This window comes from Strix uralensis, chromosome 25 (genome assembly GCF_047716275.1).
Source record: "Strix uralensis isolate ZFMK-TIS-50842 chromosome 25, bStrUra1, whole genome shotgun sequence".
NCBI lineage: Eukaryota > Metazoa > Chordata > Aves > Strigiformes > Strigidae > Strix > Strix uralensis.
In genome coordinates, this window is record NC_133996.1 from 4,796,981 (window position 1) to 4,812,754 (window position 15,774).

Here is a 15,774-nt window from a genome sequence, read left to right on the forward strand (position 1 = left end):
TGAAGGAAAACAAACCAAAGGACGTGGGAGGGCTCTTCCAAGCACTAACAGCCTCACCCTTGGATTTGCTTTTCAATTCGACCACTTTCTTCTCGCATCCCACTGCTACAGATTACAGCTCCGCGCCCCTCTGAAATCTACACAGACATGTAAATGCCCAATATCCTTAAGCCTTGGTCCCAAAACAGCCTCTGCAGGTGCTGGCCCAGGGAAGGTTGGCTGAGCCATCTCAGAAGCGACGTGCCTTGGATTTTCAGGTCTCTGCGAGCGCTGTTTGCGGTTGATACTGATGAGGAAACAGGTTTCCAGGGATTGGGGGGGGGCGGTAACACTAGATGGCGCCTGAAAGCTTGGCTATTAGAAGGAAAGGGTTTCGGTTGTTTACAGGAGGCTAAAACTAATGATCTTTCTGAGAGGGGAAGAAAAAAAAGTTTCCCCTCCATGTGATATACGGAAAACCATTTCAGGTCCAGAGCTGTTTGTTTCGCCTCCAGACAAAAAGAGCCATTAGATAAGCAATATGTTCATGCCGTTTCAAATTGCTCAGTCACTGCCAAACGTCAGCCTTCCCTGCAAACTGTCAGGAGGTTGTATCACCAGCTTTTCATTTGAAAACACTGTATGCAGCTAAAATGGGTACCCCAAGAACATGGAATGTTTATGGCAGAGATCTCCCTGTGCAGGCAGAAAGGTCCTCCAGTGTGACCAGCTTAACCTTGGCATTACTACTGCATTGGACGTGTCTGCTGAACCTGGCAGCAGCCGGCCCTGGGATGGGTGTGCTAAACCATCCCATGGTGTGCTCATATCTATAAAGACTCAATTACTTTTTTTTTTATTTACTGCACCGAAGGGACGTTGTAACAAATACGATCTCACAAACAGAAACTGCTTTCTGAGCAAGTTCAAATGAGGAGTGCTTGGAAGCAGCCAAATGGGGCCGTGTTTGTTGTGACAGCGGTTATGTGGGGTCACAGCAGCTGACACAACCCTTCCCTGGGAGCTTCCGTCCCAAACACGCAGCCAGGCACTGCCTGCAAGGACCGTGCTGCTGGGAACACAAGCCCTGGGTTAGAAATCACAGTAAAACTCAAGGAGAGGTGGTCTGGAGGAAACAGAGTACGTCTGCAATGCGTCCCTGGGTTAAAGGGCAGCCTGAAATGACCCCCCTGCAGGAAAACATTTTTTCAGCATTACAGACTGGACAAACTGGGTGTTCACAGCTGCCCTGTTTTGTAACATTTCAGAGGAAACGACTGTCTAAAGGACCTTGCTCCTCAAGACAAAAGAAAATGCCCAGAGCTCTCTTTATCCCCCAGATAAGTGGGTCTTCCTTAAACACTGTCCAGAGCAAGCATGGACTGAAAATGGTTGTATCATCTCCCTCCTTCACGGAAATCCAAAGCAACAAATCAGTGCCAAGTCAAGAGAAGAGAGCGGGAGAGGATGATGAGGAAAAATCTGGAGGTACAGAAGGTTTAGAGGAGATGTGAAGGAAAGCAGGGGCCAGGGACCCGAACAGGAGGCATCGGGAGAGAAATCACAGTGCGACACACAGGCAGAGAGCACAGAGCAGCAGCTTGAGAAGACAATGTACTCTAGGACCTGGCAGACGACGTGGCAGTTGGACCAGCAGGATGGAAAACAAGCCTGTGTGCGATATGATACAGTGCCTGTGTGAAAACAGAAGGCCACAGGGAAGCACATCAGCGGAGAGGGGACACGAGAGGAAAAGCTGGTATGAGGTGATAGGAAGAGATAAAGCCAGTTGGCTATGGGAAGAGCTGGGGGGGTGGGTGTCTTTGTGCTTGGGTCCTCAGAAATGTATACACAGAATTGACTTAATGGCAGCTTCTCTTTGTTTCAAATTTTTCAATGTCATTCTTAACCCACCCCCCAAGCTACCCCCAACAAAAGCCTATACATGCTGCAAGACTCTCCTCCTTCTGAGATGATGAGGTCTCTCTGGAATTAGCACATCCTTGCAAAAGTAAAACTGGAGACAGAATTCCTTCTTGCAAAACTCTTCCAGGCTTTGGTTGGGCCCTGACATGTGGGTCAGCATGCTCTCACAGCACCACCTCCCTTTCCTCTGCTTCCACTTCCACACGCTATCTCACGTGGAAGAACTCCCTTCCCGTTGGGTTTTACAGCCTTTGGCTGTTCATTATGCTCCTGCAGCACTCAGACTACAGATTTAGCTTGCTTCATCCTTGTTCCTAAATCAATTGATACTCTGAGTCCTCACAGCAGTTTCACAGCCCTGAAGCCAGAGCTCAAGCCAGTACTACGGGTTCTGGACTGTGGGCTCAGTGTTATTTTGATTTTCTTTGCTCTTAGTCAAGGTCATCAGCAAAACATTTTGGGAATGTCTAGGCAGACACAGTCTGTTTCAATTGCCTTCACAAAGGGCAGGGGAGGGTTTGGCATTTCTGTGAAAGGTTAGTCTATGCCGCGTCTTTATCCGCCACAGAGGAAGCAGAATGTCTCTTCTATAAAAAGAGACAATTAAAGTCGTGGTGGTGGCTCAAATTTTCACCGGGATCACGTGCAAATAAGACAACTGAAGGGTGACAGAGATATTTGAGCAATGGATCCGTGTGAGCCAAACATTCAAAAATCGTGCACTTCACAGAGACACAAGCCAAACTGGAGATTTGGGCTAAGAGATGGAAATTATTTTCATGGCTGCTGCTCTGAGTTTTGCAGGAGGTGAGGATGAAAGGCTTTTGTTAACCCACATTTCCTGCTGTTTCAGCCAGCATGCAGCTTTTACCCTGGGGGATTTGGTTGTAGGCATCAAAATGAGACAGTGAGCCCTTACTGGCAGGGAACACTGTCTACAGCAAGAATCAGAGACCGGGAGTCCAGCCTCCAGGTTTGCCTCTGTTTGCTGAGAGACCTTCAGGAAGGTATTTAACCCAGCTGCCTCAAAGCTGCCCTCCAGCATGAGAACACCACCTACCTGACATGAAATGTTGTGGCTCTAAGCGAAGGATACACACCTGGCTGAGTACTGCCAGCAGGGAGGAAACTAGAGGATCTGTATACTCCCCCCTTTCGAGCAGCAAAACTCAGCCAGTCCCATCCAGTTCCTTTCCCAATTTTTCCAAACACAGAGCCTGGATAAATTCACATGCATCTAGTGGGCACACTGCAAAAATACAGAGCGCACTGCATGCTACGTGCAGACTACAAATAACCTTTCAAAGAAAATGAGAGTGAGGAAAATGCTATTGCAGCAGGGAGCCCTGCCAAGAGGTAGAGGAAGAAACTGCGGATAGCCCAAAATTAATAAAACACAGCTGGGTTCAACTTGAGTCACCTGCAATCTCTGCCAAGGCACCTCTTGGTTTTGAGTTGGCAAAACAAATGACCTCGAAGAATCTGCACTAGAGGGGGGCACCTCTGAGGAACTGCTGCCGTTCCTGCTTGAATCCTGGTCTTTTACAAACACTCAGTAATAAAATGACATGCTTGTAAGAATGTGTGTCTTGCCTGCCCAGATTTATGACGCCACGTGGGATACCAGTGGGGGTGTTAAAAGCTGGTAAAAGTTTCTCTCCAAGTTCCAGAGCTTTACTCTTGAACACCTGTTAAAAGAAGAAGAGAGAATAAATATTTGATGGACTGCTTGTGAATACTAGTCACACTGGATTCTTTCAAATCCACCTTTTTCAAACACACCCTTATAAAAAGCTAAAACTGCTGCACTGTAAGAATCGACCGTTTCAGGTATGCTGCTGCCCTAGTTCCACTACACGATAGATCTGAACCAAAAGTCACGCTGAACTCTGGTATCTACCTGAATGTCCTCTAAAAACCTACAGGGCACCAGCCCCAAGTCCCCTGCCAAACCCTCAGCCTGGATGAGAGCAGCCAGAGCTGCAGAGCTCAGAACACCCCGAATACCTCAGCGGCAAATTTCCATGATCTGAACTGATCCAAAGAGTACTCTTTGGGGAAAAATTCCTCCCTTTCCCAGGGTGGCAGAGGACACAGGGAGGTGAAATGACTGAATTAAAATCAAAAGGAGTCTTTCTCGGGTGAAGCATTAAGATTTACAACATGGGTTTGCCTAGCTTGTGTCATCTTCTGTTGTAAAAAACATGATTTCCAACAAACAATCTTTTACTTGCAACTCTTTTCCAGGAAGGATTCATGGTTTCATGGCTAAGCTGCTCCTTTTCCATTTGTAATGCCTCAGTTTTGGGCTTTCAAATCAAATTATAGCTTACGGTGGCTTGCAGCACAAAGCCATCATACACAATTATTTTGGGACAAACTGATATAAGCACTAATCTTTGCTCCAGAGATTAGTCCTGATCAAGGGAAGCCTGTAAGTGACTTAGGAGATAAAGCACAAGCCTTTTACCTCTAACCCCCTATACCAGCCCAAGCTGTCATAGTAGTTCTCAGAAAGCAGGAATTTATTGCTCTAAAAATACAGCACTGAGGAAACCTGAGCTCTCCTGTGGGCTTGCAGACCTTTGATGAACTCACAAGGAGATAGGGGTTTGGTTCAGAACGGAAAGCAAGAGACAGGGACTTGATTTTTGCCTTTCAGCCTGGTGACACTAACTGGGTATATGACAGGCACTGCCCTGGCTGCTGAGCATCACTGATGACTGCATTTCAAGAGGTCACTGCTGGAGTTTTATGGTTTAATATGGTTTCTTTTTGCTCTGTTGATCTGAAGCCTGTTGGAAGTTGTAACTGAGACAGGCCCTGAGTCGGGGCACTGAGTCTTTGAGAGTTTTCCCTGGAGGGAAATCACAGAGAGAAGTCATTCCTAGAACTCATTTAAAATGCAACTAAAGTAACAGAGCTGCTCCTGTGACTCCACGGATCAATGGTGCCACTATGCAGTGATGAGCCATCCCATCCTATTATGGTGGACAGCACCCAGCCACAGTCAGTGTATGGCATGAGAGCTAAGCTCTCATTTAAGAGCCAGTCTTCCAGTTCCTTCACCCACAAAACTCCCCCTGGAATCAGAGTTTCTGCTCGCCTAAGACTTCCAGGGCAAAGGAGTAATCTCTTCATCTCTCTACAGCTGTAAAATTCCAGTCCAGTCACATTATATAACAGATTATGGCATTAAGCCCTGGCCTCTGCTGGAGAGAAAGAAGGGAAGTGGCAGCGAGAGCCTCCTGCGTCAGCCAGGACTCCTGGGGGATGGGAGAATCCACCACACTACAGGAGGGGCTGTGACACTGAGCCCACACCTACCGGGCAAGGGGACATTTTGAGGGGCTGTATCACCGTGTTGCACAAGCTGGCAGGATACAGGCACCCTGCCCTCCTTCCTTGTACCCCAGGGCACTTTATCTTAGAAACTACTGCTACAGAGAGACTGTCCAGGTAGAGTCTGGAGCACTTGCCACTAATCAGTTGCCTTCCGTAGTCCGAGGCAGAATCTGGAATGTTTGATGAAATATTGCCTATGTTTAGAATACAAAGGAACAAGTACAAAGACAAAGATCACTGCAAACGGCATTTCACTGGGGAGCAATGTGTCCAACCAAAACCATGTCTTGCTAGAATTGCCCACAGGAGAAAAGATCTTTGCAAATGAGCCATGCACGGTGTGTGCAAGGTAATTATGTGAGACTTAATTAAAAGAACATTAGTGGCATTTCGATATTCATAAAAACGATAGGTTTAGCCTGTTGTTATGGAGGAATTATCTGATGCTCAGAGAAAAGCTGCTGGAGAACCCTTTCAGTTCATTATTGGTGACTGTGTGAGACATGCAGAGCTGCTGAAACAAACCTCTTCTCCAGTCAAGTAGTACGTGGCCAACAGTCCTCCAATATAGCGGATGTTCACCTCAAACAAGGATGCTTCTCCGTTCTGAAAATACATAATGATATACTTGACTGCAAAGTCTGCACGCACAAATGGCAGCTAAGGGGAACAGATTGCAGGCAGATACTTAAGTCTCCCAGTCCTCACCCACAGTGTAACACAGCTTTTTGTCTAAGATCTCACAGCACTTTTATTTGCTCTACAGTGACAGGTGGAGCCTGAAGGGAAGAGAAACACCCAAACTGCCCATTTATCACCAGCTGACAATATGTAAATCAGTTAGGGCAGATGTACTGTCCATCCATCCAACCCTGTCGGGTTATGCCTTGCAAAAAGCTGTGAGTTAGTTTAGGGCAAAAATTTGCTCCTTGATGTTTTATTTAAAGAGAAAATTGTACAGCCACGTGGAAAAATTACTTTCTCCATTTTCTTGTGGAGAGGGCACTGCATTAGACAGACGTAACGCACTTCCTGCATTAGGCAGGTATTTTGGGTCATTCAAAGACTCACCCCAGCCTGCAGGCTCAGAGGGGACTGCAGCCCCGAGGCCGCCTGTCGTGGGCATGCTTACGGAGAGACAAACTGCGCGATATCCGTGTGCCCCCCCACCACAGACAGCAGCCACAGACGGGTACGGTTCACTGAATCGCTCAAGAACCCACTCACCTGGAACAAGTTTTGCTCTACCTACTCAGCTGATGATCAGCAAATGTCAAAACGATTGCATTCAAAATGTGCCTTTAAAAAATACATGCTCCTGGCTGCTGAATCTGCATGATAAACGATTCCTACCCTCACGCAAATGCATAAAGCCAAAAATCAGAAAGATCTTCCACCAACACAGCACCTTCAGTGAGTAAAGGGGCACTTGAACCTCTGCACTAGCCTGCCCTTTCCAAATACCTGCAGGTTACGAATCAGAGCAAGTGCTTTCTTGAGATGATGACTGCAATTGCATGAGACAGATCACGGCACCCAGTTTCAAACAGAGCTTGTGGGCCTTGGAGTTCTTGCCTCAGTTTTCTGGACTATGAGAGTTCCTTGTACATAGACAATTTTTAATTAATTTCCCTCCTTCTCTCCCTCTGCTGTGCTTTCTGACTCCACCGATCAATCCATAGCATTCATTCTTGTCTTTGCAGATCAATCTATTCTGCAGGCCAAGATTAAAAGCTTTTATGAAATCCAGATAAATTATCTCCCAGTTGATTTTGTCCCTTGTTTATCGATTCAGTAACATACTGAGAGCATTCACCAAATTTATCAGATGTGGTCTTCCTTTTATGAATACATGAATGCCAGTCGTGCCCTCCCAAATGATGCTTTTCTATAAAGGCAGCTGCATGCATTGTTCCCATGGGGAGAACCATTTCTCACAACAGACAACTAGGCTGGCATTAAAAAAATAAAAGTTTGAACTGCACTCTGGTTTTAACATTCTCTGTATGCCACTGATGAGATCCCGTCAGCTCTCCCATGAGAAATACAAGGGTTGGCTTGGAGACCAACAGTCAGAGCTATGGCAAGGGGCTCCGGCCACACAGTGAGATAAAGGACAGCATCCTTCAACTGACAGCACTGCAAGACATGTGTTGCACCCAGAGTCCCTGCAAGTCTAACACTAGCTCTAAGAAGTGGCTAGGAAAGCTTCAGGGGCCACAGAGAGAGAGCATCTCTGGCCATTTTTAGAGATGATGCCCTTCCCTCCAAATCTAGGCTCACTACGTGCTCCTGCTTTGCTGCCAAGGTGCCACGCTCCCACTGCACAAGTCCCAGCAATGACATACCAACAAAGGGCCCAGTCAAGGAGATGAGCATTTTCAATCTTAATCTATAGCATGTAAAAAGAAAATTTGTCTTATCACAGGCAGACATTTAACTGAGGTGAAACTGAACTTGTTCTTTGATGCACAAAACTTCCTTGGAGTATCTAATAATTACAGTTGTTTTTATAATCCAGACCAAAACACAAACCCCATCAAACACTGAATCTCATTTTCAGCCAGACACTGTGAATCTGATCTGGTGGCCCCTGGCTGGAACCCTGTGCCATGTATAGGCAGAAGATGGGGTGAATCATCACAGTATTCCCTTTGGCCTTAAAAAAAATAAAATCAGAGTTGAGTGGTTTCTTCCCCGACAGACTTCATAGTTCCCCTCCCCACATGATTCTTAGAGAAGATTGTGGTCAGAACTGGCCAAACACGCAGGTTTTGGTGACACAGACAGGCATTCCCAGTAACTGACTCACCACATTCAAGTCAAAGCTCTTCTCCACCCACTTCTTTGCTTCTTGGAATTCCTCCTCGAGTTCCATGATGTACAGTGTATCTAAGGCATCTACCACCGTAGCTCCTCGAAGGCCTCCTGCATTGCAAACAGAACAGCGTGGTGAAGCCCCATTCATGCAGTCTTCTTTAGCTCTAAATCGATCTGCAGGAGCTGGGACAGGCAGCAGCTTCCAGTCCCAATACTGGGGATGTCTGGATGGGATCCAGACTGGCCATGATCTACGCTGAGATCTTCTACAAGGACTAGTGAGCTCTGGAACCCAAAATGGGCTGCTTTGGAGAGGCCCAGTTTTCAAAGACCTAGCCCTTCTGAAAGAACACCTCCAAGGAACAGCTCAAGGTCCATCCTTTAAGCCACCAGTCATGACTGCAAGCCTTGACCTTGTTTTCCAGTCTTGTCTTTGCCAAAGTGGTTAGGCAATTCCATCCCTAATCTTTGTTCAGCTGTAAGCCTAAAGTCAGCCTCTTTCTAACCCAGTTACAAGCGTAACCTTCTTCTAAGTGAGAGAATTGTATTTTTACAAGAGCATCCAAGACAGGACTTTGATTGATCTGTCCTGACGCAGTGTTTGTTATCTGGGGCACAAAGTACTTTTGCACCATGCCACGATCCAGGGTTTCCCACAACCAGCATATATACAAACCACAGACTCATCTGGCAGCAGAGAGACCAGAAACTCAATGAATCTTGAACAGAGAGTGGGTGACTTTAGGGACAGCTCCCTTCCTTTGGCTGACAGCACGGTTGGTCCCTGTGAGCACACTCACCAGTCTCCAGCAGATGGCAATGGGACACACGCAGATGAAGCAAATGCCAACCAAGTACTTGGACCAACCATGTCATTCATGTAAAAAAATTGCATGCCAAGCGTTGTCTTACGCAAATGGGTTACAGGAGAACTTCCAGTGAGACAGAATGACGTGGCATGCCATGCCAAAAAAACTATACAGGGTATGTAGACAATCTTGTAGCCGTTGAGATTAAATGAAACTAGAGATGTTAACAACCCTGGGTTTGGAATATCTCAGTGCTAGAGTTTTATTTCTGTAGGGTTCCCTAAAATTATTCCTGGCATGGGAAAGCAAAGGGTATGAAGCACATTGTGACTCAAAAGCCTTTGTGCTTTAATTACAAATCCCATCACTTTCCTGGGTAACTCGGCAAACACAAATCCTCCCATGGAGGATCCAGTTTGGAATCATCATCACTCATCCCTGTGTGGATGTAACGCACCAGGGACATGGGCGTGAAGCTGCCTCTACACTGCCGTCAGCGAGCTGCATGTGCAGGCCCACACACACACACACACACTGCTCAGTTGCAGCCACATTCCTGCCCACCCCCTGACAGTCAGACCTCTTGGAGTCTCTGGCAGCAGAGACGCTTGGATGAGGTTCAGGTTTCGTTTCTGCAGGAGAAACTGCTTGTATCGGCTCTGTCCCTATCATCTCCCTCTCCAGTGTAACCACAAAGACACACACACAGTGCTTTTGCCCAGGGGTTTTCCCGAGACGTATTTCTATTTGGCTCAGGTCAGTTCCTTCTTCTCACTCACAGACTTGAAAATACCACCCCAAGTTCCTCTGGCTTTCCCAGCCTTTTATTGCCTGCTCAGATTGGCTTGGCACTTTTGTTATACCTTCAGTGTTACTTCAATTCCAGTTCTGCTTAAGAGAGGAAAACCCAGCGGGATGCACTGTTGAGGAACTACTGCAGAGGGGAGAGGAAGGCAGAGGTGAGCCATGTGTCATGAACCTTTAGACTTTGGTCTTTTCTTATTAAGGAAAAAAAGTGACTGTGTCTGATGCACATCATACCTTTTCCCCGGAGAAGTGCTCAAATCCACCAATTTCATGCAGGGCTCATTTATGCTTTCAGCATTCCTCTCCCGTAAGAAAGACATCCTGCCTTATTTTGTTGATGTTACAAGATTGCAGTTTTGACACTTTTCAGCCAGTCAGCACATCATTGCTTTAATGAAAACCCAACCAAGACTTTACTGCTCAACTACAGATTGCTGGCTTTCGGATGCTGTCTGCATCAAAAACAGGGGCTGTGGAAAAGGGATGAAGGCAGTAGAGACAGCCTCTAGAAATCCATTTATTCCTGCAGGCTGGTGAAATTATCATCTAACTGGAGCTATCTCCGAGAGTGCAATAGATGGAGTCAAACAGCCACTCGATCAACTGGTGGGTTCTAAAAAACAGCTGAGCTGATGTTTGTATGGCATGTTTTCCAAAAGCAGTGACCATGAAAAACAACATCATCACAGTCAGAGCTGCTTTTACCAACCTTAATGATTCTTCAATATTAATGATTATGTGATTTTTATACACTTTCCTATTAGTAAGGAGAGACACACCAGCTCAGAGCAATACGGACGCAGACAAAACATTTTAAAAAGAGAAGAAGGGCAATGCCGCCTGAGGCACAGCCCATTACTGTGATATTCTTAGAGTAACACTAACAGGCTCAATTTAATTTGATGATATAATCCACAAAGGCTTTCATAATCTGCAGAGAGACAATGAGAAAAGTTGGCTTTGCTCAAACTAAACAGATACAAAGAGATGATAAAGTTAAAATTTTCTGGGATGATTAATTGAAGTGAAAAATATTGCTGGAATTGACAGACTCTTTTATGTTTTTAGGAAGTAAGGCCTTTAAAATACATGAATTGCATCGGGGATTAGGAACATGCTCGGATCTTTGCTAAAGCACAGCTCAGAGTTGCTTAGCTTTCCTCCCCTGTATTTGACAAAGTGGAGGGCAAACCTTCCTTCCCTGCTGGTTTGTCTTTGTGTCATTTTAAACATTTGTTTTAAATATTCCCCTAAACACTCTGTATCTGAAGAACCTCAGGCTGTGTGTTTTGTACAAGGGTCTTGTCAATGTTTCCTTTCTTCTGCACCAGCTTTGAAGCAATTGCAAAATGCATGGCTGACTTTTTTCCTGCAGCTAACAAAGTCTATTGCAATACCAAGGGCTACTGTCTCAGCTTCAGCTGTCTCATGAGTATGATAAAAAAAAACCTCCTTCCCCTCCACAACCATGCAGAGAGCAAACAGGACTTTGCTGCTGTGTCTCTGTCATTGCCAGGACAGAGAGGACATCTAGGAAGGCCCCTGACCCCGCTGCACACACTGGCATGTTACTTCTTTGCTACAGGAGCATCTTCCTTCCTGCCCAGACTTTGCTTCAGCTGATCACGACAGAGCTCATGGTACAATGTCCAATGGCTCTGATTATACTCAGCTGTCAAAAGATGGTGCTATACATATCCTAGCGTGTGCATTACAATATATACGCACCCATTTATAAAGGTGGAGGTATTTGCTTGACATGCTGCTTATTTTGAGAGATGTTAAAAAATAATCACCTTTCCAGATCTACACATTATAATGGGAGGGATATAATCAAAGGGGAAGCAGCTTCAAAAGGAAAAGGAATCAAAATCCACTCTGTCACTTTTGACTCTTGCTGACACTCCCCTCTCTAAATTACTGGTTTCAGCCTCTTTGTACTCTCTCTGAGGGAGTTTTAAAGCAGAAACCAAGAAACCCTCAAAGGAAATCCTTCTGAAAGTACCCAGAAATGGTAGCAATGACTTTTAAGCAGGACTCCTGTCTCCACAAATCTAAGGCCCTGCGTGCTATGAGAAGCACCCCCGCGCCAATCCTGTCGCAAAGCTGCCTTGGAGTGGAGATACAGCTCGCTTGGGAGAGGCAAAGTCACTTCGCTGATGGCCAAAAGGGAAGGGGTGTCTATCGGACACAGCTCTGGGATCCACACCAGCTCCTACACCGCCCAGTGAGAGCCCATGGCCATTCTGAAGAGGGAAGAGGAACCCTCCACTGGGACCAGGGGGAAGAACCGGAACCTCAGGGATGCTTGTCTGGGTGCATTTCTAACTGAAGGACTTCATGGCAGCTCTTGTGACAGCAAGTGGCAGGGCCTCTGCCTGGAGTTTCATCTGTGAGAGAACAGCAGCACACCAGAAGAAGCAGCTCATGGTAGCAATACAAAGGTTCATCTCTTCTTGAGCTGAAGGAGGGCCTGTACCACCCCGTCCCGAGCCACAAGTGTATTTGCTCTTTTGTGCACAAGAAGAATGGAGACATCCATGTAGGCAACAAGGCTGCTCTGTTCCTACTTCCACCCACCCAGAGGAACGAGCCTCCACCCGCTTGCTTGTGAACACTGCCACAGAAATCACTAACAAACGTTACATTAATTAACATAATTCTTGTGAAAGGTGCTGAATGGAGCACTCCACGGGGAGGAGATGGCATTGTGCACACACCGTATCCCCACAGCCTCAGTGGGAATGTCCTTTAATGCCAGTCTGGAGGAGCAAGACCATTCAAGCAATAAAGTCTCAGAAGGGCCATCATGGGAATTAATGGCAGTGTTATCTCTGAAAATCACAGATAAAGCCTGTAGCAGCTCATTCCACTCTGGGGTAGATAATCTGAATAGAAGGGCTCACCCTCTTCTCCTACCCCTGACTCGTCCCTGCTGCCTGCCAGCTTAGGGGTTTGTTAAAGCCACTTGCAGCAAGAGTTTGTAAGACAAAACACAATTCCAAAGGCTCATTAGGAGGTTTAACGTGTGTTCTCTGGGCCAGAGGTGGAACACTTTGAAAGACATATGCCAATCTCAACAACCAAAGGAACTAACAGGTACCAAAGCCTGCCAGGCTGCCTGGGGAGCTGCCAGCCAGGCTCCTCTTGCCAGGCAAGGGGCAGCCCTCTCCGAACCCGCTGCGGAGCCCAGGGCAGAAGAGAGGAGCTGCCACCGCAGCCTGCGGCTCCTCTAACCCCAACAGAAAGATCTGTATCGACTGTGAGCCCACGGACTATGGCCCAAAAGTGACAGATATGCAGTCCCGATCACAACCTGAACGAGGATTGTGAGGGGTGAAAACTCCAAGTCAGGCGAGTGGGGAACCTACGAGTAAGAGACGGGGCCCCCTGGGCACATTGCAAATGGGTGAATCTCGTGCACATCCCACAGCCCTGCTCTCCTGCAGCGTCCCGGCAAGCCAGCGTGTGGAGGAGAAAAGGGAACAGCTTTCTTCTCAAAGTACAGTTTAAAGGGAGGCCATGAGGGCTGATCAAAGGTGGAGAATATCTACCCTACCACCTGCCAAACATGTAAGGGCTAATTAAGGCTTGAAAAGCACTGCAAAGCACCAAGCAGGGACTAAGTATAACTGCGGTAACAATCACAATTGCTGCTGCATCTGTGAACTTCCTTTTAGTTACCCATTATCTGCAAATCAAACCCACCAGTTTAGGCAGAAACAGGACAATCAAACATACTGGCGTCAGGTACACAACAGAAACTGCACGTTTGATCATTAGTAGAGCAATAAGAGTTTACATCTGACTCACTGAAGCTTTCATGACCCACCAAATCCATAAGTGAAATTCAACTGATGTGAACACTTTGCATCTGTTCACGTTTACAGCCCAGACTTGCCTGTGAATAGCAAGGGATGGCCACATGCTGTATAGGGCTACAACATGGATCCAGGCATTGCTCACGCAGCACAGTTGAGCTCCCCCATTAGAAAGGGCCCAGAGAACAGGATTACATTTTTTAGGAAGTAAGATGAGCAAAAGACAAAGTCTTCACACCAAAGAATTGCCTTTTATCAGGAGACTGTGACATTATCCTGGGTTTAGCTCTCCTTCAGTCTCTGTGGGAGCTACACAGAACAGAAGACAGTCACGTCAGAGAAAGCCACAACTTTTCATACGGCTTCTTGCAGCCAAGGTCAAAACCTTCAGCTTGAAAGAACCTCTGCCTCCACCCTCTGCACCCTGCAGGCAGACAACAGCAAGCTGAGATGCACAGTACTGGCTAGGTTTCTCTTAACAGCAACTACATGGCTGAGGAGTGAGCAGGGACTGAAGGAAAGGACAAAAATTAAGAAAGGGAAGGGAAGAGGGACAAAACCAGACTATGAAGAAAGAAAAATGAAAAACAAAGACACTGCAGAACACTTGCAAGAGCATCCAGGATATTTTCAATGCGTTCCCTTGGCACCAGAAAATAGATTGTGGTTTTTGCTGTGCTCAGAAAATGGTTTGTCTTCCCTGCTCTGCTCCTGCTCTATCAGTTCAAACTGCTGAAGTGTCGCCCATAACTGAGGAAATCTATCAGCCTTCTGGGCCGTGGAGCCTGAGCCTCATGCCATCTTTTCAGCCTATCCAGCTGCCAGCCAAACAAAGCCCCATCACACTCCTTCCAGTGGGAAGGGGGCCTGGGGTCCGTAGGCTGCTCTAATAAGGTGTCAGTGACTCACTGACAAGCAAAGAGACAATAGTTAGGCAACAGAGTGACTCACTGGTAACAAAGCACGATTCATTTACCTTCATCCTACCTCTGGGGGTTTACATAAAGCAGGATGCAGAACAGCAGGCCCAAAGAGAAGGGACAGCCAGTGCAGCAGCCTGCATTCCAGGACTTCTCTCCAGAACCTCACAGAACACCCTTGCATGCTCTCTGCACCAGCTCACACAGTTGAACCAAGCCCCTGCTCTTCCTTCTGGCTTTTCCACCTCCATTCCTACAAAGCCCAACCAGCTCTCCTACCAGATGCCTATCGCTTCTCAGGACCAAAGAGTGCCCCTTTGTCAAAATCAGTCTTGTGTTGGTTTGGGGGGTTTTTTTGCTTTGTTTTATGGTTTTGTTTGGTTTTTTTTTTTGGTGGGAAGTTACTCAAGCTCTAGGAAGGAATTCTGGCCAAGCCGAAATACCTCCTCGGGGTGAGGTATCTGCAGGCTGGGGATCTACCTGTTCAAGTTCTTTTGCTACCAGTCTTAGTACACAGACCCACACCTGCTTCTCCCAATGGCTGAACAAGAGGCCTAACCCCAGGACATACTCAGCCTCCATAGCTCAGCAAATGTTTAATTTTCTAGACAAAGTGGAGCAGCTGTGATGGGAGGGACAGAGAGAGTTGCCTTCCCTCACTCCCCTCTTCCCAAAATAGCCAACTTGGAGTATCACAGGCCAGATATGAGACTTGAAGGGCTCCCAGCTGCAAGTCTGTCCCTTGAGAGTCTTTAAAAAAAGCTGTAAAAGTGATGCTTCAGCAAATGAGCAGCTAAGAGTGGGGTCTTTAATAGCCCTCTTCCTCAGGAAGGAGAAATGCCTTTTACCAATGGCTTTGCCTGACTCCCACAGCCGTTCTGTGTCCTGGGAGCCACTAAGCACGATGGCTTGCAGGTGTGTGATCTAAAGTGCGGCTGCCCTGCCGCAAAGCCAAAATGGCACGTACATCACACGCAACGAGGCAGCCTCCCTGTCTCAACTCTCACCAGCTTTGCTATCTAGGTGCAAGGAATAACGATGACTATAGTGTGTGCCTAGACGCACCACCTTTGCAACGCTGGAAATGGCGCAAGGATTCCCAAGCAGCAGGAGTATCTTCACCAGCTTTCCAACACTCTCTCCTCGATGTCAGGGTTTAGCTCAAATAAAATTCTTCTTTGGGCCATATCACCTGTGTTTAGAGAGCCGCATACCCCTGCTGTTGCTATTATGCTGCTGTTCTGAACTGTCTGTCACAGAGATGGATGGAAGCCCGAACTGACCTCACCAACACACCTATTCAGCAGGCAGTGCCTAAGCACTGGAGCAAGCAAAGAGGTTAAGAAA

The 15,774-nt window shown here is 46.9% G+C and overlaps 1 protein-coding gene across 2 annotated transcripts in view; it reads right to left on the reverse strand.

Annotated features, from left to right (window-relative positions):
- The window catches only part of MAN1C1 (mannosidase alpha class 1C member 1), a 68,050-nt gene that overhangs the window by 14,904 nt on the left and 37,372 nt on the right, over positions 1-15,774 (reverse strand). For both annotated transcript variants that reach the window (XR_012632256.1, XM_074894685.1), the window contains exons 4-6: positions 8,063-8,178; positions 5,776-5,856; positions 3,499-3,593 (exon numbers count right to left, since the gene is read on the reverse strand). Coding sequence is in view for 1 of the 2 variants with exons in the window: in XM_074894685.1 (XP_074750786.1) it covers positions 3,499-3,593; positions 5,776-5,856; positions 8,063-8,178 (292 nt within the window). In the remaining variant the exon portion in view is untranslated. The remainder of the gene's footprint in view (positions 1-3,498; positions 3,594-5,775; positions 5,857-8,062; positions 8,179-15,774) is intronic.